At 47.2% G+C, this 25,002-nt stretch overlaps 1 protein-coding gene across 1 annotated transcript in view; it reads right to left on the bottom strand.

Annotated features, from left to right (window-relative positions):
- Nucleotides 1–1,255: 1,255 nt before the first annotated feature.
- The window catches only part of NWD1 (NACHT and WD repeat domain containing 1), a 69,194-nt gene continuing 45,447 nt past the window's right edge, over nt 1,256–25,002 (bottom strand). The window contains exons 11-17 of the mRNA XM_033197606.1: nt 24,560–24,832; nt 22,950–23,040; nt 20,271–20,425; nt 18,016–18,292; nt 9,580–10,130; nt 6,361–6,466; nt 1,256–4,214 (exon numbers count right to left, since the gene is read on the bottom strand). Of these exons, the coding sequence (XP_033053497.1) occupies nt 3,913–4,214; nt 6,361–6,466; nt 9,580–10,130; nt 18,016–18,292; nt 20,271–20,425; nt 22,950–23,040; nt 24,560–24,832 (1,755 nt within the window). The 3' untranslated portion in view covers nt 1,256–3,912. The remainder of the gene's footprint in view (nt 4,215–6,360; nt 6,467–9,579; nt 10,131–18,015; nt 18,293–20,270; nt 20,426–22,949; nt 23,041–24,559; nt 24,833–25,002) is intronic.

Consider the following 25,002-nt stretch of genomic DNA (forward strand, 5'->3'; position numbering starts at 1 on the left):
TAGAAATATTTCTGATGGCCAGGCGCCATGTAATCCCAGCACACTGCAGGGATAGCTTGAGCCCAGGAGTTGCAGACCAGCCTGGGCAACATAGTGAGACCCCCTCTCTACAACAAATTTAAAAATTAGGTGTGGTGGTGCACGCCTGTAGTTTCAGCTACTTGGGAGGCTGAGGCAGGAGGATCACTTGAGCTCATAATTTCAAGGCTGCAGTGACCTATGATTATACCACTTTACTCCAGCCTGGGTGACAGAGAGAGACTCTGTCTGAAAAATAAAAAAGATATTAACTAACAATTAGTAATTCTCATAGGTGTGTGTGCTTATATAGGAATATGACCTTCCTGAGACACTTGTCTCATGTATGTAGGGGTGAGGTATCTTGCTGTCCCCAGGGCCAGGATGAGGGTGAGGTCAGTTCCTTCAAATGCACAGTCAGAACCCAACTTTATATAAAATGTTGATGTTTTGTTCATCATTCATTTTTAAATTCATTTTGATTTTTAAAAATATGATAATAGGCACGGTGGCTCATGCCTATAATCCCAGCACTTTGGGAGGCCAAGCGGGGAGCAGATCACTTGAGGTCAGGAGTTCAGGACCAGCCTGGCCAACACGGCAAAACCTCGTCTCTACAAAAAATACAAAAATTAGCTGGACATGGTGGCCTGTATTCCTTGCTACTCAGGAGGCTGAGTCAGGAGAACTGCTTGAACCCAGGAGTCAGAGGTTGCAGTGAGCCAAGATCGCACCACTGCACTCTAGTCTGGGCAACAAAGCAAGACCTTGTCTCAAAAAAAAAAAAAATTTATTTGTCTTCCAAAAGAAAATAAAATAAGAAAATAAGAGAAAATATTATTCGTTGTGATTGCTGAGCTTTTTGGCATCCCTATTTTTTTTTTTTTTTTGAGACTGGGTCTCACTCTCTTGCCCAGGCTAAAGTAAAGTGGTGCAATCATAGCTCTCCACAGCCTTGAGCTCCTGGGCTCAAGTGATCCTCCCACCTTAGCCTCCCGAGTAGCTAGGACTGCAGGTGTGCACCAGAATGCCTAGCTAATGAAAAAAACTTTTTCCTTTTTTTTTTTTTTTTGGAGAGATGGGGTCTCAAACTCCTGGGCTCAAGTGATCCTCCCGCCTTGGCCCCTCAAAGTGCTGGGATTACAAGCATTGACCAGCCAACTGTCAAACTTTCTTAGCAACCAAACTCTTTCTGAAATGAATAAACACTGCAAAAAACACTGCAAAAATTATTATATAAGCAATAATTTGGTGCAGCATTTTATTAGTAAAAAGTTATTTCCAATGTTTAAATTAGGATTTACCTACAAAAGAATTGATTCTCACTGAGGCTGTTGAGATGGACGCAGACATTTAAAATCAGAATTTGTAGATGCAATCTTAGTTGGTCTCAACATCCACTTTATTTCTGCACTGGGTAAGCCCTTGATTCATAGAAAAGCAGTGGCAAAGAGTAGCTAATTTTTTCAGGGGCTCCCTTCACAATTTAAGTGGGCTCTTCAGTTAAATGAAAATGGCAGAAGAATCCTAAATTATTAGGTTGGTGCAAAATTAATTGTGGTTTTGCCATTACTTTTTTTTTTTTTTTGGAGACAGAGTCTCACTCTGTCACTCATGCTGGAGTACAGTGGTGTGATCTCGGCTCACTGCAACCTCCGCCTCCCAGGTTCAAGCCATTCTCCTGCCTCAGCCTCCCAAGTAGCTGGAATTCCAGGTGTATGCCACCACACCAGGCTAATTTTTGTATTTTTAGTAGAGACAGGGTTTCATCATGCTGACCAGGCTGCTCTTGAACACCTGGCCTCAAGTGATCCACCCGCCTCAGTCTCCCAAAGTGCTGGGATTACAGGCATGAGTCACCGAGGCTTTTGCCATTATTATTATTATCATCATTATTATTATGAGAGGGAGTCTTGCTCTGTCACCCAGGCTGGAGTGCAGTGGCACGATCTTGGCTCACCGCACCCTCCACCTCCTGGTTCAAGCAATTCTCCTGCCTCAGCCTCCTGAGTAACAGAGATTACAGGCCCCCGACGCCACGCCTGGCTAATTTTTGTATTTTTAGTAGAGATGGGGTTTCACCATGCTGTCCAGGCTGGTCTCAAACTCCTGACCTCAGGTGATCTGCCTGCCTCGGCCTTCCAAAGTGCTGGGACCACAGGCGTGAGCCACTTGTGCCCGGCCGGTTTTTGCCCTTGTTTTTAATATTTTTAATGGCAAAAGCCACAATTACTTTTTGCACCAACCTTAGTAATCTTTAACACCTGAAAAGCTGCTGCCCAATATATCCAAGCATACATCTTAAAATTACTGTTTAAAATATTTTTAAATGAAATTTGATGCTCACATTTGCAGAACTGCCAAAACCTGCCTTGGAAACCTGGTTTGGAAGACGAATGAATGAGATAGCAGTAGGGTCTTGTTCAGCTCAAAAGCCTCTGTTTCTAAGGTTGCTTTTATTGAGACTCTGTTGGGAATTCCACGGAGGGGAGAAGCAATGTCCACCCTGAAGATTTAGACTCTCCTAGCATTAAAGTTTAAAAGCCTGAGAAGACTGAGAAGGGCTTTTAGAAGGCTGTGGGCAAAGAAGAAGGATCCACTTGAGTGGAATGAAAACAGTTTAACTGTTGAACTTGCACAAGGCAGATGGTTCAAAAGCAAATCAGGGAGATAGCAGCAGCTCTTTCTCCTTCCAAGAGCCTCCAGTTTTTAAGATTAAAAACCCACATCTTTATCCCAAAAGTTTGGGAGCCAGGGAATAGAGAAGGACAAACTGTAACATGTTGATTGTTTTACTGCCAGCTTGAGTTCTGAAGTCAGCTCATCACCAAAGACGCACATGCCAAATGCGCTATAGATACAAATGGAACCAATCGTCAACTTTAAAAGTCAGAATATTTTTGCATAAAAGTCTGGATTTCTGGCTTTGCTTATTACAACTGGAAGCACTGACAGCAGTAGGCTGGTTTGGCCATGGCGATTCTGGGCTAGAGTCAGGCAGCTTATACCCACCCTAGACACAATCTCTGCCTTCCACACGTCCAGTCTCCATCTCTCCCTGCTGCTCACCCAGCTGCATGGAAGTGTCTAGATTAGTCACTAGCTCCTGTGAGCATTTGAGTGTGGTGCCTGTGGAAGAGATGGTTGTGCTCTAGAGACTGAAATTGGAGTGAGGTCTAACAGGAATGGGACAGAAGGCTCGCTGTCAGAGCTCTTGCACCTTGAATTGTGACCTGAATCAAATCATAACTACTTCTGCAAGGCTCAGCTTCCTCATTTGTAAAATAGATGCAGAAACCCCTGCCCTCCCTAAAGTGTGGGTTGTGATGAGGATCAGATGACAGCATCTAAAGCTTTATAAACTGTGAAGTTCCGTGGTCCACATCAGTGGTTTGCTATATCTCACATTCATCTATTCCCCCTTCATCTGGTACCAGAACCCGAATTTGCATCTCAGGAATAATCTCTTCTAATCTCAGTTCCAGTGGTAGACATTGGGTCAGTCCAGTCAATTAGAGCTCTGCATTCTCCCAAATATAACAATTGATTTAGGGCTAGGCATATGGGCCAATTGGGACCAATAGAGTTGAGGCTAGGACTGTTGGGAAAGAGAAGCTCTCTTTTCTATTGAAATTGGAGACAGCAACATATTGGCTACCATGTTGCTCACCTGGGGGTGGCAAGTCTGAGAATGAAAATGAAAAAGAGAAAAGAAGAATGGAAAGATGAGAAGAGGCAAGGTCTGGGTCACATAATCTGAAGCAATGGGTCCAGATATACACCAGCAAACATATTCTTTTTGCTTTAACCAGATTAAATGGGGCTAACTCATTGGAGCCCCATACCCCCACCGGGTTTTTTTTTTTTTTTTTTTTTTTGTTTGTTTGTTTGTTTTTACACTATCAGGCAGACCTGTGAGCATTTGTTTGATTTTGTTTCATTTCCCTGGGCACTCTCTGACTCCAGGTCCCGGGGAGCTCCCGCAGCTGCCACTAGTTCCTCTCTCTGCCTGGATTTGACCATCCACACTGCCTTCTTGAAGTTCCTGAGAGGGTCCTGCTGTGAGGCTCTTGCTGAAAGGCACTGGAAACGCTCTCGGATCAGATAACCATGCCTGGTGGGGGCAATGAAGCCACTAGTGGTTGGGATGATTCTGTTTACTACAGCATGGACAAACTGGACTGTCAGCAGGGTGCCTGTAAGGGTGAAGAGAAGGACACACATGAGAAAAACGGAGTGTAGAGGTCCTCTATGCCCTCTACTAACTTTGGCATGACATTTACTATGCCAAAGAGTCCCTCTTCCTTTATCTGCACAATGGGAATGATAACGGAACCTACACCTACCCAGGGCGATTTTTAAGATTGAAAGTCACCATGCAGGTCATGTGTTTAGTGTAGGTTTTTGGCCCAGAGTGAGCTCAGTAAATATTATTGTTGGAGGAGAAGCAAGAGAGGTTGTGAACTGGCCCAGGATGAGCTTTTAAAGCCACAATCCGCAACCTTCAGCTTCTGAGCCATCTCTAACTTTATACCAGCTATATATATATCTTTGCTACGGCATATTATACTACAATGTATTATAGTGTTATAGTTTGCTATGTATCAGATTACAGTGTATTCAACTACAATGTTATTAGGCTCCACCTGATATTTATTCAGCCACTTACTTGTTTTGTGACCTTGGGCAAGTCTCCTAATCTCTGATCCTCAGTTTCTTCATTGTCAAACAAGGATAGCAATGATATTTATCTTCTATCAGTGTCATAAGGGTTCAAAGAGGTAATACACAATGTGTGCCTTTTCTATAGGAGACAGTGTAAGAAAGTGACAAAGGCGTACTGAAATCAGGCAGATCAGCTTCAAACCTAAGCCTACTAGTTACTCCCTGTGTGACCTTGGGCAAGTCTGCCAGCCTCTCAGAGCCTCAGTGTTTGCTCTGTAAATGGGAGTGAGTGTTGAGAGAGTTAAATGACTTAAGGACAGTACCCAGTATACAATAAATGTTAACTCATTTTTTTTTGACAGGGTCTCACTCTGTTGCCCAGGCTGGAGTGCAGTGGTGCTATCACGGCTCACTGCAACCTCAATCTCCAATGCCTCGACCTCCTATGATCACTTTATCCTCCTGAGTAGCTGGGACTACAAGCATGTACCACCATGCCTGGATAATTTTTATTTTTTATTTTTTATTTTATAGAGACAGTCTTGCTATGTTGTCCAGACAAGTCTTGAACTCCTGGTCTCAAGCAATCCTCCTACATTGGCCTCCCAAAGTGCTGGGATTGCAGTCTTGAGCCACTGCACCCAGCCAATGTTAACTCTTGCTAAGACCTTAGCATAATAATGAACAGACCAAGAGACATGGTGTTTTCAAAGTGGTTGGTGTTAAAACAGGCTGCTTCTGGCCAGGTGTGGTGGCTCACACCTCTAATCCCAGCACTTTGGGAGGCTGAAGTGGGTGGATCACCTGAGGTCAGGAGTTCAAGACCAGCCTGGCCAACATGGTAAAACCCTGTCTACTCAAAATACAAAAATTAGCTGGGTGTGGTGGTGGCGCCTGTAATCCCAGCTACTCGGGAGGCTGAGGCAGGAGAATTGCTTGAACCTGGGAGACAGAGACTACAGTGAGCTGAGATTGCACTACTGCACTCCAGCCTGGGCGACAAAGTGAGACTCCATCTGAAAAACACAAAACAAAAATCAAAAACAAGCTGCTTCTAACATCTATAAGGCCTGGGGGCAAAGAATGAAATAAGACCCACATCCTAGAAGACACAATATATAAACATTGCAATTCTAGGGAATAAACTATTAAATAGAATATGCTGTGTCCTCTTATATTGATGAAGGAACCTTCACAAACACATGGAAGGCTTGGAACAGATTGAGAATTCTTGGGTTCCTCAGGGTTCTATGCTGGAATGTAGTGACGTAACCAGCCCCCTGCTACTAGTGACTTGACCTTCTTCTGTTCTCATTCTTCCCAGCTCCATCTCACAACCAGCTCAGACACCCAAACTCCATCCATACCACCCCATGGCTACTCCTGAGCCCAGAAGTGAACACAGCAGGGGCACAGTCTATCCTCGGAAGGATGGCTGTATGCAGGAAGCCTGTGCAAGCCCTAACACAAATTCAAGGCTATGTAGGGAGTTCTCAAACTCCAGAGCATGGGTCTAGAAGAGGGATTGTGGGCCCTTTGCCTGCAGACACCTTCCTAAAAGCTAAGGGATGTAGCTAGAGGTGGCCAGAGCAGGGCCGTCTAATACCCAGGACCCAGGTCAGAGCCTTTTCTCTCCAGATCGAAGCTCAAGCTTGCCCTAAAAGCAAAATGACTCACCGTCCAGCACACTCCAAACAAGTATAGAGCGATCTTTTAAGCCCACGTACACATACTTGTCATTCTTGGAGAAGCAAGCACATTGGACCCCTCTGCAGTAAGAACTCTGTTGAAAACAGACAAGATGATCTCTCTTTTCCTTGGGATTTTTGTTTGTGCATGTGTGTTTGTTTGCTTGCTTGTTTTTGAGATGGAGTTTCACTCTTACTGCCCAGGCTTGAGTGCAGTGGTGTGATCTCGGCTCACTGCAACCTCTGCCTCCCAGGTTCGAGAGATTCTCTTGCCTCAGCCTCCCAAGTAACTGGGATTACAGGCATGTGCCACCACGCCTGGCTAATTTTTGTATTTTTATGAGAGATGAGGTTTCACCCTGTTGGTCAGGCTGGTCTCAAACTCTTGATCTCAAGTGATCCACCCGCCTCGGCCTCCCAAACTGCTGGGATTACAGGCATGAACCACCGTGCCTGGCCATAGGATTCAATTTCTTTTTTTGATGGGGATTCAATTTCTTAAATTACTTTGCTTATACAGATGTTAGCTATGATTTATTTAATTAAAAGCTATGTGCTAATGCCGCATGGAATCCTGGATTGGATTCTAGAATGGAAAAAAGGAAGGAATTGAAAAGCTGGTAAGATTCCAATAAAGGCTGGACGTGATAGCTCACACATGTAATCCTAGCACTTTGGGAAGCCAAGGTGGGTGGGTGAAACCCTGCCTGTACAAAAAATTTAAAAATTAGCCAGGTGCAGTGGCACATGCCTGTAGTCCCAGCTACGTAGGAGGCTGAGGTGGAAGAATCACCTGAACCCAGGAGGCGGAAGCTGCAGTGAACTATGATCGCACCACTGTACTACAGCCTGGGTGACAGAGTAAGACCCTGCCTCAAAAAAACAAAAATAAATAAAAGTAAAAATAAAAAGATTCCCATAGGTCGACAGTTTAATTAATAGTACTGTTCACATGTTAACTTCTTCATTTTTGTTTATTAGTTTTGTTTGAGAAACAGAATCTTGCATTGTCATCCAGGCTGGAGTGCAGTGGTGAGATCATAGCTCACTACAGCCTCGAACTCCAGGGCTTAATCGATCCTCCCACCTCAGCTTTGTGAGTAACTGGGGGGGACTACAGGCACACACCTCCACACCTGGCTAATTTTTTTTTCTAGAGATGGGATCTTGCTATGTTGCTGAGGCTGGTCTTGAAATCCTCAGCTCAAGCAATCCTCCTGCCTTGGCCTCCCAAAGTGCTGGGATTACAGGTGTGAGTCGCTGCACCCAATCTAGACTTACAAGGCCTTCTTTTTTTTTTTTTTTTTTTTTTTGAGATGGAGTCTCACTCTGTCACCCAGGCTGGAGTGCAGTGGCATGATCTTGGCTCACTGCAGCCTCCACCTTCCAGGTTCCAGTGATTCTCCTGCCTTGGCCTCCCAGGTAGCTGGGATTACAGGTACCGGCCACCATGCAGGGCTAATTTTTGTATTTTTAGTAGAGACAGAGTTTCACCATGTTGGCTAGGCTGGTCTCGAACCTCTGACCTCAGGTGATCCACCCACCTCGGCCTCCCAAAGCGCTGGGATTACAGGCCAAGGTGGGCGGATCGCAAGGTCAGGAGATCGAGACTATCCTGGCTAACACAGTGAAACTCCATTTCTACCAAAAAAATACAAAAAAATTAGCCAGGTGTGGTGGTGGGCGCCTGTAGTCCCAGCTACTTGGGAGGCTGAGGCAGAAGAATGACTTGAACCCAGGAGGCGGAGCTTGCAGTGAGCCGAGATTGCACCACTGCACTCCAGTCTGGGCGACAGAGCGAGACTCTGTCTCAAAAAAAAAGAAATAGTACAGAGCCAGGATTAGGGTGAAGAGAGTGAAGCAGCACTAAACCAGCGTAGGATTTGATCCAGTTTTTACCTATAATGTTGAGATTTTGTTCTTCATGGAATTTTGGTATTCATTTAAGATTTTTTTAAATATTGCATTAAAATATGACTTCTCGGTCAGGTACAGTGGCTCAAACCTGTAATCCCAGCACTTTGGGAGGCCGAGGCGGGTCACTTGAGGCCAGGAGTTCAGCCTGCACAACATGGCAAAACCCTTTCTCTATGAAAAACACAAAAATTAGCCCAGCATGATAGTGCTTACCTGTAATCCCAGCTACTTGGGAGGCTGAGGCAGGAGAGTCGCTTGAACCCAGGAGGCTGCAGTGAGCTGAGATTGCGCCATTGCATTCTAGCCTGGGTGACAAAGCAAGACTCCATCTCAAAAAAAAAAAAAAAAATTGTCTTCATTGCTGAGTTTTTGTTTTTTGTTTTCTTGAGACAGGCCTTGCTCTATTGCCCAGGCTAGAGAGCAGTGGCATCCGGGCTCAAGCAATCCTTCCACCTCTGCCCTCCAAGTATCTGGATCACAGGTGCGCACCACAATGCCCAGCTAATTTTTGCATTTTATTGTAGAGATAAGGTATCCCTATGTTGCCCAGGCTGGTCTCCAGCTCCTGGCCTCAAGTGATCCTTCTGCCTGGGCCTCCCAAAGTACTGGGTGAGCCACTGCACCTGGCCTACCATTGCTGAGTTTTTTGGTACTCCTTTGAACTTTGCAGTCGGTCGGGTGGGTCATGCCTGAAATCCCAGTGCTTTGGGAAGCTGAGGCAGGAGGATCACTTGAACCCAGGAAGTTGAGGCTGCAATGAGCTATGATTGTGCCACTGCACTACAGCCTAGTGACAGTGGAGTCCCTGTCTCTTTAAAAATCAATAACGAAAACAAAAAAAGACTTTGCTCCTGAGACAAATGCCTCACTTTTCTTTTCTTTCTTTCTTTCTTTCTTTTTTTTTTTCTGAGACAGAGTGTCTGTAGTCAGGCTGGAGTGCAGTAGCGTGATCTTGGCTCACCGCAACCTCTGCCTCCCAAGTTCCAAGTAGCTGGGATTACAAGCATGCAACACCACGCCTGGCTAATTTTTGTACTTTTAGTAGAGACGGGGTTTCACCATGTTGGTCAGGCTGGTCTCGAACTCCTGATCACAGGTGATCCACCCGTTTCAGCCTCTGAAAGTGCTGGGATTACAGGCGTGAGCCACTGCGCCTGACCAAGTGCCTCACTTTCTTCACCCTAGTCCCACCCTGGTCGATGGCCCATGGTGTGTGCTTAGTAAAGGATGGCTATCTATCGGTTTTTCAAAGCCTGGGTTGAGCATGAACATGGGGAGGCAGTCCACGCACCGTGTAGCTCATCTCGAATTTCCACTTGCATGCCTGCAGGTCCCAGAGACGCAGCAGGGCATCCTCAGACCCGCTGACCACCAACTGCTCCTTGTGGCTGACCTCCACACAGGCAACTCGGCTCCTGTGGGCCTCCAAGGGAAATGCTTTGGAATTTGCACACTCGTAAAGAAAGAGGCCCCCGTTGGTCATGCTGTAGACCACGCGGTAGTCCGTCAGAATGGCCACGCTGGAGATGGTCTCGGGCAGCTGGGTATAAAAGGTGTACCTTGGCCCATTGATGACCGGGCAGGGGTCCCCAGGGGCGATGTCCAGCACCAGGACCATGTTGTCATAGGCGATGGCCAGGCGGTCCTCGCACTTGCTCAGGGACATGCAGTGGATTGCTTTCCGGGCCTCGGGAGGAGGAATGCATATCACGTCCTGCCTGGAATTCAGGGGGAACACAAGGACGACCCCTGACACAAGGCCTGTGAATAGGAGCTTGCGCTGCTCAGCAACCTCCAGACAGCTGACCTCACTGGAGGTGTCCAGGGAATCTTGTTCCTCGCCTGCCAGGGAAGAAAAATGAGAATGACTCACACTGAGAGTGAATCACAGCAGCCCTGCTTCCCTGGTGTTTTTTGTTTTGTTGTGTTTTGTTTTGAGATGGAGTCTCACTCTGTTGCCCGGGCCGTAGTGCAAGAGCACTATCTCGGGTCACTGTAACCTGTGCCTTCCGGATTTAAGCAATCCTCCTGCCTCAGCCTCCTGAGTAGCTGGGATTACAGGTGTGTGCCACCACGCCCAGCTAATTTTGTATTTTTAGTAGAAATGGGATTTCTCCATGTTGACCACACTGGTCTCAAACTCCCAATCTCAGGTGATCCTACCACTTCGGCCTTCCAAAGTGCTGGGATTAGAGGCGGGAACCACCACACCCTGCCTGGTGTTCATATATTTTTTTCTTTTTTCTTTGAGACAGTATTGCTCTGTCTGCCAGGCTGGAGTGCAGTGGCAAGATCGAAGCTCACTGCAGCCTCCAACTCCTAGGTTCAAGCGATTCCCCTGCCTCAGCCTCCTGAGTAGCTGGGACTACAGACGCCCGCCACTGTGCCCTAGTAATTTTTTTTTTTTAAGATGAAATCTGGCTTTGTCCTCCAGGCTGGAGTGCAGTGGCGCAATCTCGGCTCACTGTAACCTCTGCCTCCCAGATTCCAGCAATTCTCCCACCTCAGCCTCCCAGGTAGCCGGGACTAGAGGTGCACGTCACTACGCCCAGCTAATTTTTTTGTATTTTTAATAGAGATGGGGTTTCGCCATATTGGCCAGGCTGGTCTTGAACTCCTGACCTCAAGTGATCCATCCGCCTCAGCCTCCCAAAGTGCTGGAATTCCAAGCGTGAGCCATCGCGCCCAGCCTATTTATGTATTTATTTATTAAGAGACGGAGTCTCGCTCTGTTGCCCAGGCTGGAGTGCAGTGGTGCAATCATGGCTCACTGCAGCCTCAACCTCCCAGGTTCAAGTGACTTTCCCACCTCAACCCCCCCAAGTAACTAACACTACAAGCTTGGGCCACCATGCCCAGATAATTTTTGTAGAAACGGGATTTCACCATGTTGCCCAGGCTCTTTTTGAACTCCAGGGCTCAACGGATCCTCCCACCTCGGCTTCCCAAAGTACTGGGATTACAGGCATGAGCCATCATGAATTGTCCCATCTTGAAGCAAGGCAGTCAGACTTTTATATTCCCATATCAGGCAGTCATTGACTGGGGCCATTTCAGGGGAAGTGGTCACATCCTCCTGCCATTTCTAGATGAGAGGCTTCTTTCATCAGTGGGCAATTCCCAGAAGTAAAATGAAGGTGGGGGCACCTTTGGTTCTTCGATAATTGGACAGTGAGGGATTTCTGAGTTTCTCATGAACAGTACTTGGCACAGTCCTGCTGGGAGGATAGAGGTATAGAATCTCCTTGTTAATGGCGGGGCGCAGTGACTCGCGCCTTAATCCAAGCCCTTTGGGAGGCCAAGGTAGATGGATCACCTGAGGTCAGGAGTTTGAGACCAGTCTGACCAACATGGCGAAACTCTGTCTCTACCAAAATACAAAAATTAACCAGGCGTGGTGACAGGCACCTGTAATCCCAGCTACTTGGAAGGTAGGCTGAGGCAGGAGAATCGCTTGAACCCAGGAGGTGGAGGTTGCAGTGAGTCAAGATCATGCCACTGCACTCCAGCCTGGGCAACAGATGGACACTGTCTCTCAAAAAAAGAAAAAAGAAAGAAAGAAAAGAAAAACAAAAAGAAAAAGAAAAAAGAAACTCCTTGTTAATGATGAAATAATAGGAGAAAAGACTCCTGATTTTCAAGCTTATTCTCAACTTCATTCAGTCATTAACTTGGCAAACCTTTTTACAGTAACAGCCCGCTAGGCAAAGCTCTGGGGGATGGCAGGGAGCAAGTCAAGTGAGGTTACAATTCTCGAGGTGCTTGTTTGCTAGTTGCAGGGTGAACCAGGACCCAAGGAAATGGAGAGATGCCAGGTGCAGTGGCTCATGCCTGTAATCCCATCTATTCAGGAGGCTAAAGTGAGAGGATGGCTTGAGAACAGGAGTTCAAGACCAGTCTGGGCAAAAGAGTGAGACCCTCACCTCTGCAAAAACATTAAAAAGTTAACCAGGTGTGGTGGTGCCCACCTCTAATCCCAGCACTTTGGAAGGCTGAGGCAGGCAGATCGTTTGAACCCAGAAGGTCAAGACCACCCTGGGCAACATAGAGAGACTCTATCTCTACAAAACACACAAAATTTGGATGGGCACAGTGGCTCATGCCTGTAATCCCAGCACTTTGGGAGGCCGAGGCGGGAGGATCACTTGAGGTCAGGAGTTCGAGACCAGCCTGGACAACATGGTGAGACCCCATCTCTACTAAAAATACAAAAATCAGCCAGGCATGGTGTTTCACACCTGTAATCTCAGCTACTCGGGAGGCTGAGGCAGGAGAATTGCTTGAAACCGGGAGGCAGAGGTTGCAGTGAACTGAGATCATGCCACTACACTCCAGCCTGGGTGACAGAGCGAGACTCCATCTCAAACACAACAACAACAACAAAAATAATAACAATAAAAATAAATAAACAAATATTTAAAAAATGTAAAAGTCTCCAAGAGACAGGCATGGTGGTGCACCTGTGGTTCCAGCTACTCAAGAGGCTGAGGTGGGAAGATCGCTTGAGCCCCGGAGTTCGAGGCTGCAGTGAGCCGTCATTGTACCTCTTCACTCCAGCCTAGGCAGTAGAGTGAGCCCTGTCTCTTAAATACGACAGAACAACAGAAAAAGAGGCCCCAGGGAGCTTCTTTGCTCCTTTCTACCATGTGAGGACAAAGAAAAGCTGGCCATCTGTGATCCAGAAAGAGGACACTCACCAGGTACCGAGTTAAAAAAAAAAAAAATTATTATTATTTTTTTTTTGAGACGGAGTCTCACTCTGTCGCCCGGGCTGGAGTGCAGTGGCTGGATCTCAGCTCACTGCAAGCTCCGCCTCCCAGGTTCACGCCATTCTCCTGCCTCAGCCTCCCGAGTAGCTGGGACTACAGGCGTCCGCCACCTCGCCCCGCTAGTTTTTTGTATTTTTTTAGTAGAGACGGGGTTTCACCGTGTTAGCCAGGATGGTCTCGATCTCCTGACCTCGTGATCCGACCATCTCGGCCTCCCAAAGTGCTGGGATTACAGGCTTGAGCCACCACGCCCGGCCCCCCCCCAAAAAAATTATTTTAACCAAGACACTAAAGTTGCTGTCACCTTGATCTTGGACTCCCCAGCCTCCTCCAGAAATATGATAAATAAATTTCTATTCTTTCTTTAAATTAAAAAACAAAAACAAAAACAGAGAAAATTAAAATTTTTTAAATTTCTTTAAATTAAAAAAAAAAACAGAAACAAAAATAGAAACAGAAATTTCTATTCTTTCTTTAAATTAAAAAAAAACAAAAAAAAAACAGAGAGACAGGGTCTCTGTTGCTCAGGCTGGAGTGCAGTGGCACTACCATAGCTCACTACAGCCTTGAACTCCCCAGCTCAAGCAATCCTCCTGCCTCAGACTCTGGAGTAACTAGGACTACAGGTGTGTACCACCAAGCCTGATACCTTTTAAATTTTTTTGTAGAGGTGGGGTCTCACTATGTTGCTCAGGCTGGTCTTGAACTGCTGGTCTCGAACTTCTGGCCTCAAGTGATCCTCCCTCCTCAGCCTCCCAAAGTGCTGGGATTACAGGCACGAGCCACAACACCTGGCCCCATTTGCTGTTCTTTCTAAGCCAGCCAATCCATGGCATTCTGTTACAGCAGCCAGAATTGACTAAGACTGGTGCTGTGCCTCTTCGAGGGCTCCCCATGGAATGAGGCTGAGGGGGACTTTAGCTGAGCCTGCATTCTAGCCCAACCGTTTCTCCCGTCAGCCCCGTTTTCTCATCGCCCTCTGGGATTCTCCTGGAAATACCCCTCAATACATCACTTGTGCAAATATCCTCATCACAGACCCAGCTTCTAGGTAACCTGAATTAAAACAGGCTAAATGAAAACAACCAGATTACCAACTACCTCATGCAGAAAATGTATAAAATGAAGTCCTATTTTTGAATAGCTTACTTTATTTTTTTTTTCCTCAGGGAGTGGAGTCTCACTCTGTTGCTGAGGCTGGAGTGCAGTGGCATAATCTTGGCTTACTGCAGCTTCCGCCTCCCAGGTTCAAGCAATTCTCCTGCCTCAGCCTCCCTAGTAGCTGGGATTACAGGCACGCACCACCAAGCCCAGATATTTTTTTTTTAGTAGAGATGGGTTTTTGCCATGTTGGCCAGGCTGGTCTCCAACTCCTGACCTCAAATGATCCGCCCACCTCAGCCTCTCAAAGTGCTGGGATTACAAGTGTGAGCCACCATGCCCGGCCATGACTAGCTACTTTCCACCTGATTGAAGTTATAGGTGCGTTATGGACTGAAGATTTGTGTTCCCTCACAAATCCTGTGTTAAAATCATCACCCTCCATGGGATGGTATTAGGAACTGGGGCCTGTCTTTGTCCATTGGTGTTGCTAATGAAATCCTTTTTTTGACTAGCTACATTCTACCTGATTGAAGTTATAGGAATGTTATGGACTGAAGATTTGTGTCCCCCCCCCCCCACCAAATTCCTATGTCAAAATCCTCACTCCCCATAGGATGGTATTAGGAGCTGGGGCCTGTGTAAGTCTGTTGGTGTTGCTATGAAGGACTACCTGAGGCTGGGTAGTTGACATGGTTAGGCTGTGTCCCCACCCAAATCTCATTTTGAATTGTAAGAATTCCTATGGGTCAAGACCAAGGCCCGGTGGAGATAATTGAATCATGGAGGCAGTCTCCCCCATACTGTTCTCATGGTAGTGAATAAGTCTCATGAGATCTGATGGTTTTGTAAAGGGCAGTTCCCCTGCATACGTTCTCTTGCCCACTGCCATGTAAGACGTGACTTTGCTCCTCATTTGCCTTCTGCCGTGATTGTGAGGACTTCCCAGCCATGTGGAACTGTGACTCCATTAAACCTCTTTCCTTTACAGATTACCCAGTCTCAGGTATGTCTTCTTTATTTTATCTTATTTTATTTTATTTTATTTTATTTATTTTTGAGACAGTCTCACTCTTGCCCAGGCTGGAGTGCAGTGGCAAGATCTTGGCTCAGTGCAACCGCCGTCTCCCAGGTTCAAGCGATTTCTGGCTAATTTTTGGAATTTTAGTAGAGACAGGGTTTCACCATGTTGGCCAGGCTGGTCTCGAACTCCTGAACTCAAATGACCCGCCTACCTCAGCTTCCCAAAGTGCTAGGATTACAGGCGTGAGCCACCATGCCCGGCTTCAGGTATGTCTTTATTAGCAGTGTGAGAACAGACTAATACAGTAATGCATAATTATGAATAAGAGGTTTATGTGGCTCATTGTTCTGCAGGCTGTACGGGAAGCATGGTGCCAGACTTTGCTTCTGGTGAGGGCCCCAGGCTGCTGCTGCTTAATATGAAAGGTGAAGTGGGGCTGGGGTGTGCAGAGGTCATATGGCCAGAGGAAGCAAGAGAGAGGGAAGTGCCAGCTTCCTTTTTCTTTTCTTTTTTTCTTTTTAATTGAGATAGGGTCTTGCTCTGTCATCTAGGCTAGAGTGCAGCAGTGCAATCACAGTTCACTACAGCCTCAAATTCCTGGGCTGCAATCCTCCTGCCTCTGTCTCTCTAGTAGCTGAGACTACAGGTGAGTATCACCATGCCCAGCTAATTATTTTTATTTTTGTTTATTTATTTATTTATTTTTGAGACAGAGTCTTGCTCTGTTGCCCAGGCTGGAGTGCCATGGCACTCACTGCAACCTCTGCCTGCCGGGTTCAAGTGATTCTCCTGCCTCAGCCTCCTGAGCAGCTGGGATTACAGGTGCCTGCCACTATGCCCGGCTAATTTTTGTATTTTTAGTAGAGATGGGGCTTCACCATGTTGGCCAGGCTAGTCTTGAACTCCTGACCTTGTGATCCACCCACCTCGGCCTCCCAAAGTGCTGGGACTACAGACGTGAGCCACCATGGCCGGCCATTATTTTTATTTTCATTGCGACAGGGTTCATGTTGCCCCGGCTGGTCTCGAACTCCTGGCCTCAAGCCATCTTCCTGTTTCTGCCTCCTGAGTAGCTGGGGTCAGGTTCTTTTTAACAACCTCATGAGAACTAACAGAGTAGGAACTTACTCACCACCACCACTGCCTCACCAGGAGAGGGCATTCATCTATTCACGAGGGATGTGTCCTTATGACTCAAACACCTCCCATGAGGCCTCCCTCCAACACTGGGGATTAAATTTCTTTTTTTATTGTTGTTTTGTTTTGAAACAGGGACTTGTTCTGTCGTCCAGGCTGGAGTGCAGTGGCACTATCTCAGTTCACTGCAACTTCTGCCTCCTGGGCTCAAATGATCCTACCACCACAGCCTCCCAAGTAGCTTGGACTACAGACGTGTGCCACTACACCCAGCTAATTTTTGTCTTCTATGTAGAGATGTCTGGTCTCAATCTCCTGAGCTCAAGTGATCCGCCCACCTCAGCCAACCCAAGTGCTGGGATCACAGGTGTGAGTCACTGTGCCTAGCTTTTTTTTTTTTTTTTTAAGAGACAGGATCTCACTCTGTCACCCAGGTTGGAGTGCAGTAGTGTGATCATGGCTCACTGTAGCCTCAACTTCCCAGGCTCAAGCTATCCTCCCACCTCAGCCCCCCAAATAGCTAGAACAACAAGCACACGCCATCCACCACATCCAGCAGTTTTTTTTTTTTTTTTTTTTTGAGACAGAGTTTTACTCTTATTGCCCAGGCTAGAGTGCAAAGGTGTGATCTTGGCTCACCGCAACCTCCACCTCCCAGATTCAAGCTATTCTTCTGCCTCAGCCTCCCAAGTAGCTGGGATTACAGGCATGCGCCACCACGCCTGGCTAATTTTATATTTTTTTAGTGGAGATGGGTTTTCTCCACGTTGGTCAGGCTGGTCTCAAACTCCCGACCTCAGGTGATCCACCTGCCTTGGCCTCCCAAAGTGCTGGGATTAGAGACGTGAAACACTGTGACTGGCCACATCCAGCTAATTTTTAAATTTTTAGTAGAAATGGTGTCCTCTCATGTTGCCCAGGCTGGTCTTGAACCCTTAGCTCAAGCAATCCTTCTGCCTCTGCCTCCCAAAGTGCTGTGATTATAGGTTTAAGCCACCATGCCCAGCCGGATATTAATGTCAATATCAGGTTTGTAGGGCCAAACCTCCAAACTGTAGCAGAGTGACAGGGAAGTGATTAGATCATGAATGTGGGCATTCGTGATAGGATTAATACCCTTATAAGAAGAGACACGAGATTTCTCTCTGTCTCTAGGGACACATCAAGAAGATGGCCATCTGTGAATCAGGAAACAGGTCCTCACCAGACACCAGATCTGCTCGCACTTTGATCTGGAACTTCCCAGTCTCCACAATGTTGAGGAATAATGTTTCTTGCTTATGCCGCCCAGTCTATGGGGATAATTTATTTTATTTTATTTTTTTGAGACAGAGTCTTGCTCTGTTGCCCAGGCTGGAGTGCAGTGGTGCGATTTCAGCTCACTGCAGCCTTTGCCTCTCAGGTTCAAACAATTATCCTGCCTCAGCCTTGCAAGTAGCTGGGAATACAGGCATGTGCCACCATGCCCGGCTAATTTTTGTGTTTTTAGTAGAGACAGAGTTCCGCCATGTTGGCCAGGCTGGTCTCAAACTCCTGACCTCAGGAGATCCACCCGCCTAGGCCTCCCAAAGCCCTGGGATTACAGGCGTGAGCCACGGGGCCCAGCCTGTAGGGATGATTTGTTACAGCAGCCTAAACTAAGACAGATGGCTCCAAGCCTTGCCCACAAAAATGACCATACTTATACCTTACCAACCTTTTGCCAAGTCCCAAATAGTGACTTTGTTTTTGTCCCCAATTTTGGGGAAGTAGACGTAGCTTCCATTGTGGGACACTGCAGTGAGGCCAGTGCGGTCCAGAAATGGCGCAGGGACCCGGGACCTATGAGCGTTGCTGAGATCCCAGACTTTGCAAGATGAGGACTGCAGGGAAGCAGACGCCACCAAAGCCCCACCGCGGGCCAGCAGGTTTACGGGGGCCCCGACACCTTCCAGGATGTCCAGCAGGGTCCCCTGTTCTGATAAACTCCATACCTGAGGAAGCAGAACAGGAGGGCAGATCTGACGTCTTCTGTGGACAACCGTAGTTCAGAAACGCGCTTCAGCCCATTGGGCCAGGCGCGGTGGCTCACGCCTGTAATCCCAACATTTTGGGAGGCTGAGGCAGGTGGATCACCTGAGGTCGGGAGTTCAAGACCAGCCTGACCAACATGGAGAAACCCCGTTTCTACTAAAAATACAAAAAATTAGCTAGGCGTGGTGGTACAAGCCTGTAATCCCAGCTACTCAGGAGGCTGAGGCAGGAGAATTGCTTGAACCTGGGAGGTGGAGGTTGCAATGAGCCAAGATCATGCCATTGCACTCCAGCCTGGGCAACAAGAGAGAAACTCTGTCTCAAAATAAATAAATAAAAATAAAAATAAATACATAGACTGGGCACGGTGGCTGTAATCGCCTGTAATCCCAGCACTTTGGGAGGCCGAGGTGGGCAGATCACAAGGTCAGGAGATCGAGACCATCCTGGCCAACATGGTGAAACCCCATCTCTACTAAAAATACAAAATCAGCCAAGTGTGGTGGTGCATGCCTGTAATCCCAGCTACTTGGGAGGCTGAGGAGAAGACTCGCTTGAACCCAGGAGGCAGAGATTGCAGTGAGCTGACATTGCACCACTGCACTTCAGCCTGGTGACAGAGTGAGACTCCATCAAAATAAAAATAAAAATAAATAAATAAATAAGAAAATAAGTAGTACACTTCAGTAGTACACCTAAGGTGAATTTTCAGGCTGTCGTTCAAGGGCCTTCACATCTTCCCATTCCTTTACCTTCCTCACGCTTGAACCCAGCAGCTTCCAGAGCAGTTCTCAAAGTGTGTTCCAGGGAACCCCTGGAGGGTGCCCTGTAAATCTTTTTTAGAGGGTCTGGAAGCTCAAAACTTTTAATGTGTTTTATTTATTATTATTATTATTTTATTCTAGCCAGGCACGGTGGTTCACTCCTGTAATCCCAGCACTTTGGGAGGCCAAGGCAGTTGATCACCTGGGGTCAGGAGTTCGAGACCAGCCTAGCCAGCATGATGAAAATACAAAATTAACTACTAAAAATACAAAAATTAACCAGGCATGGTGGTGGGTGCCTGTAATCCCAGCAACTCGCAAGACTGAGGCAAGAGAATTGCTTGAACCCAGGAGGTAGAGGTTGCAGTGAGCTGAGATCACACCATACTGCCCTCCAGCCTGGGCGACTGAGTGAGACTTGGTCTCAAAAAATAAAAAGAAAATTATTCTTATTTTTTTGGAGATAGGTTCTTGTTTTGTCACCCAGGCTGAAGTGCAGTGGCATAATCACAGCTCACTGCAGCCTCTTCCCGGGCTCATGTGATCCTCCCACCTCAGCCACCTGAGTAGCTAGGACTACAGGCACGTGCCACCATGCCCAGCTAATTTTTGTGTTTTTTTGTAGAGACTGGGTCTCGCTATGTTGCCCAGGCTGGTCTTGAACTCCTGGGCCCAAGTGATCCACCTGCCTTGGCCTTCCAAAGTACTGGAATGACAGGTGTGAGCCACTGTGCACAGTCTATTTGTCAATTTATTTAAAACTGGAAAAAATAGCTCATAAGAAGGAGGGGGAAAAAAAGAGAGAACTTCAAGGGGCCTGAGACTAAAACACTGAAGATCCACTATTTCACCATCTACTTTTCTCGCCAGCTTGGACAACTTTGAACTTAAATTGAGAATTTTCCTCCCCCACAACCCTGCTCCACTTTGAAGGCCTAAATCTGCCCCCAAGGTTCGAGGATCATTTTGGGAATGCTACCTCCTTTGTTAAACATTTCGGTAATTCCCAACCAGGTCTGCCACTGGGGCGGAGGATACACCCCCATATCCTCCCAGTGAACTCACCTATTTTGCCTGCGCTCGTTTTTGTGGGTGTCTGTATTTTGCAGTCAAACATCCCCAAAGAATCACATTGTCTATTCCCGAGACGGAGGTGAGGATGATCTCCCCTCACCTGAATGAGCGCATCCAGGGACCCTGTGACGATCAGGTTGTTCTCAGGACCGAAAACAGCCGTCTCCACCACGTCTTCGTGTTCCAGATTCGTGGCCGTGAGCCGGCGAAAGCCTCTCGAGTCCGCCAAGAATATCCGCACTGATCTTCCGAAGCCTGAAACAGCAGGAATTGGGGTTACACCTCTCATGCCTGGAGGGGGTTGAGGGTCATTCCCTCCATCAACAGAGACATTTTGGAGGCTGGGTGTGGTGGCTCATGCCTGTAAACCCAGCACTTTGGGACACCAAAGGGGGCAGATCACTCGAGGTCAGGAGTTCGAGATCAGCCTGGCCAACATGGTGAACCCCAATGTTTCATGTATTTTATTCTCTACCTAAAATACAAAAATTAGCCAGGTGTGGTAGCGCATGTCTATAATCCCAGCTACCCAGGAGGCTGAGGCAGGAGAATTGCTTGAGCCCAGGAGGCAGAGGCTGCAGTGAGCTGAGATTGCACCACTGCACTCCAGCCTGGGCAACAAAGCTAGACTCTGTTTCAAAAAAAAAAAAAGGATGTTTTGGAGGCCCTGCTAGGTGCCAGGAGAAGGGATCCAGGATGGGGAAGGTGGATTCAGTCCTGTCCTCATCTGCACATAGCCCACAGCAAGTTGGGGGCAGGGGGATGCTGACTTCTGTAATCACTCATCTTTTTTTTTTCTTTTTTTTTTTTTTTTTTTTTGAGATGGAGTCTTGCTCTGTCACTGAGGCTGGAGTGCAATGGCATGATCTTGGCTAACTGCAACCTCTGCCTCCTGGGTTCAAGCAATTCTCCCACCTCAGCTTTCTGAGTAGCTGGGATTATAGGTGCTCACCACCACGCCTGGCTAAATTTTGTATTTTTTAGTAGATACTGGGTTTCACCATGTTAGCCAAGCTGGTCTCAAACTCCTGACCTCAAGTGATCCACCCACCTTGGACTCCCAAAGTGCTGGGATTACAGGCGTGAGCCACCATACCCAGCCACTAATCACTCATCTTAAGGAAACTTGTAACGTTATTACAATGAAACTGTAAGTTCTTGAAGAGCAGGGACTGCCTCTTTGGCTCATCATGGTATCTCGGAAACTAGCACAAAGCTGGGCACACAGCAGGCCTTTGATAACTATGACGGAAGGAAGGGAGGAAGGAGAGGGGAGAGTCAAGGAGATAGAGAGGAAGAAAAAAAGTAAAGAGGAAGGGAGGAAGGAGAGAAATGAGAAGGGAAAGAAGGAAGGAAGAAGAGGAAAGAAAGAAGGGAGAAAGGAAGGGATAGTGGCAGGAGGCAGGCAAATGCCTAGCCAGATAGGAATAGGTCCCTGGTGAAATTGTACCTTTTAACCAAAAACAGCCTGGGCTGGCTGCTGGTTCCAAATGAAATCCATAACCCAGAGTGAGAACTCCTGTGCCTTTTTGCCCACCCTTTCCTGATTGATTCTTTCTGAATAAGACTTTTTTTGGCAGTGGCGTGATCTTGGCTCACTGCAATCTGCACCTCCTGGGTTTAAGCAATTCTCATGTTTCATCCTCCTGAGTAGCTGGGATTACAGGTGCCTGCCACCATGCCCAGCTAATTTTTGTGTTTTTAGTAGAGACAGGGTTTCACCATGTTGGTCCGACTGGTCTGAACTTCTGATCTTAGGTGATGGCCCACCTTGGCCTCCCAAAGTGCTGGAATTACAGACATGAGCCACTGCACCTGGCCTGAATAATGCTTTTTAACCAACTAAATGTTACCTTTTCCAATACTACCTACTGCCTGCCCCTCCCCCATCCTGTGCCTACAAAAACTCCCAGACTCAGACACACTGAGAGAGATGACCTGACCTTCACATCCCCTCTCCCCTGAGAGCTGTTTCATTGCTCAATAAAATTCTCTGTCCTTATCACTTTTCAATTGTCAGCATGACTTCATTCTTCTTGGACATGGTACAAGAGCTTAGGACTCACTGGATGCGGGTACCCAGGAAGGCTGTAACACTGTGGCCCTCTGTTCCTGCTGGCAGAGGGCAGCTGCCCCATGCAATAGAAACAGTGGTGGGGCCAAGCCAGTCCCAGAGCTGTAGGCCAGAAAGGGGAAAGGGGCTGACTGAGCTGCTAACATGCCACCATCCATTAGGTTGCAGATAGTGGAAATAAAAGAGGAAATTAGGCCGGGTGTGGTGGCTCATATTTGTAATGCCAACACTTTGGGAGGCCAAGGCAGCCTGGCCGACATGGTGAAACTCCGTCTCTACTAAAAATACAAAAATTAGCTGGGTATGGTGGTGCGTGCCTGTAATCCCAGCTATTCAGGAAGCTGAGGTGGGAGGATCGTTTGAGCCCAGAAATTCAAGCCTGCAATGAGTTATGATGGAGTCACTCCACTCCAGCCTGGGTGACAGAGCAGGACCCTTTCACAAAAAAAAAAAAAGAAAGAAAGAAAGAAAGAGAACAGAAAAATGGTGTCTAGTCTAGTTTCTGTGCCATAACTGCAGAGTTGAGTCTTTGCAACTGAGACTGTCTCATCTAGACTGCAAAAAATGTTTACTACGAGGCCATTTGGCAGAAAAAGTTTGCTAACCTCTGGCCCTAGGACCTTGCTCTGTTCCCAAGCCCCACCCCCTTCTCCAACCTGATCCCGATTAGCTTCCTCACTACTCCAAATGAGAGCTAAATGCTACCTGCGGCGAGGAAGGACTCATCTTCAGAGACCACCAGGAACCTCACAGCATCTGGAAGCTTCTCCAGCAATCTGTCCTCTTTGGAGGAAACCTGTGCAGAACCAAGGATGCCTGTCAGGCACTTCCATGGGTTAAGGCTTACAAGTTTGGAATTTTTTCTTTTTTTTGAGATGGAGTCTCGCTCTGTCTCCCCTGCTGGAGTGCAGTGGCGCAATCTCCGCTCACTGCAACCTCTGCCTCCTGGATTCAAGCAATTCTCCTGCTTCAGCCTCCCAAGTAGCTGGGATTACAGGCATGTGCCACCATGCCTGGCTAATTTTTGTATTTTTAGGAGAGACAGAGTTTCACTATGTTGGTCAGTCTGGTCTTGAACTCCTGACCTCAGGTGATCCGCCTGCCTTGGCCTCCCAAAGTGCTGGGATTACAGGCATGAGCCACCACACCCGGCTGACCCCATCTCTTAATAAAATTTTTAGCTAGGCATGGTGGTACACCCCTGTGGTCCCAGCTACTCAGGAGGCTAAAGCAGGAGGGTCACTCTTGCCCCTAGGAGTTGGAGGCTGCAGTGAGCTATGACTGTGCCACCACATTGCAGCCTAGGTGACAGACTGAGACTCTGTCTCTTAAAATATTTTTTTAATTGAAAAAATAAAAGTTGGCCAGGTATGGTGGCTCATGCCTGTAATCCTAGCACTTTGGGAGGCCGAGGCAAGTGGATCACTTGAGGTCAGGAGTTCAAGACCAGCCTGGCCAACATGGTGAAACCCCGTCTCTACTAAAAATACAAAAATTAGCCAGACACGGTGGCGCATGCCTGTAGTCCCAGCTACTGGGGAGGCTGAGGCAGGAGAATTGCTTGAACCCAGGAGGTGGAGGTTTCAGTGAGCCGAGATCACGCTGCTGCATTCCAGCCTGGGCAACAAAGTGAGACTCTGTCTCAAACAAAAACAAACAAACAAAAAGAGTTAAAAAAAATGGTAAAAAACAAATTCTGGCCAGGCACAGTGGCTCACACCTGTAATCCCAGCACTTTGGAAGGCTAAAGTAAGGTGATTGCTGGATTGCTTGAGCCCATAAGTTCGAGACCAGCCTGGGCAACATAGTGAAACCCCCATCTCCACAAAAAGCAATACTAATAATTGGCCAGGCATGGAGTCATGCACCACTGCACTCCAGCCTGGGCGACAGAGCGAGACTCCATCTCAAAAAAAATTAAATAAATAAATAAATAAATGGTCAGGCACAGTGGCTCACTCCTGTAATCCCCACACTTTAGGAGGCCGAGGTGGGTGGATCAGTTGAGGTCAGGAGTTCTAAACCAGCCTGACCAACATGGTGAAACCCCACCTCTACTAAAAATACCAAAAAATTAGCTGGGCATGGTGGCAGGTGTCTGTAATCCCAGCTACTCAGGAGGCTGAGGCAGGAGAATCGCTTGAACCCAGCAGGCGGAGGTTGCAGTGAGCTGAGATTGTGCCACTGCATTAAACTTCATCTCAAAAATAAAACAAAACAAAGATACAAGGCAAGATTATTTTTCCCAACTTCTAGCATGTCTGAGCATTTCAAGCTGAGTTAATGTTCTCATCAAAGACAGTAAAGGTGCTTACCAAAGAGATGGAGCCATTGCTAAATCCAGTAACAAGCTTTCCTTGCTTCTGGACTGAGACGGCACAGGTAGGTGTTTCTTCTTTGATGCTGGACATATGTCGCTGCCCCTGAAGTTGTCCTGTGGCTGAGCTCCACAGACTGACCACACCATCCCTGGACACTGTCAGCAGCGTGGCCTGGGAGGCCAGCATGGCCATGCACATCCAAGGATCAGAGGCATCTCCCAGAATATGGAAAACCAGCTCTGCAGTTTCCAGATTCCAAGCATTGATCTAATAGAATCATAAAGAGGAAGCAGCATCTTGGCAGGAGACCTAGGCTGTAAGTTTCCCAGAGTCAAACGCAAGATGTGTTCTCTTGTATACTTTATATATTTTCTTTTATTTTGGAGACAGATCCTCTCTTTTTCACCCAGGCTGGAATGCAGTGGTGCAATCGTGAC

The sequence above is a fragment of the Trachypithecus francoisi genome, unplaced genomic scaffold (assembly GCF_009764315.1).
Source record: "Trachypithecus francoisi isolate TF-2019V2 unplaced genomic scaffold, Tfra_2.0 Lachesis_group5, whole genome shotgun sequence".
Lineage (NCBI taxonomy): Eukaryota > Metazoa > Chordata > Mammalia > Primates > Cercopithecidae > Trachypithecus > Trachypithecus francoisi.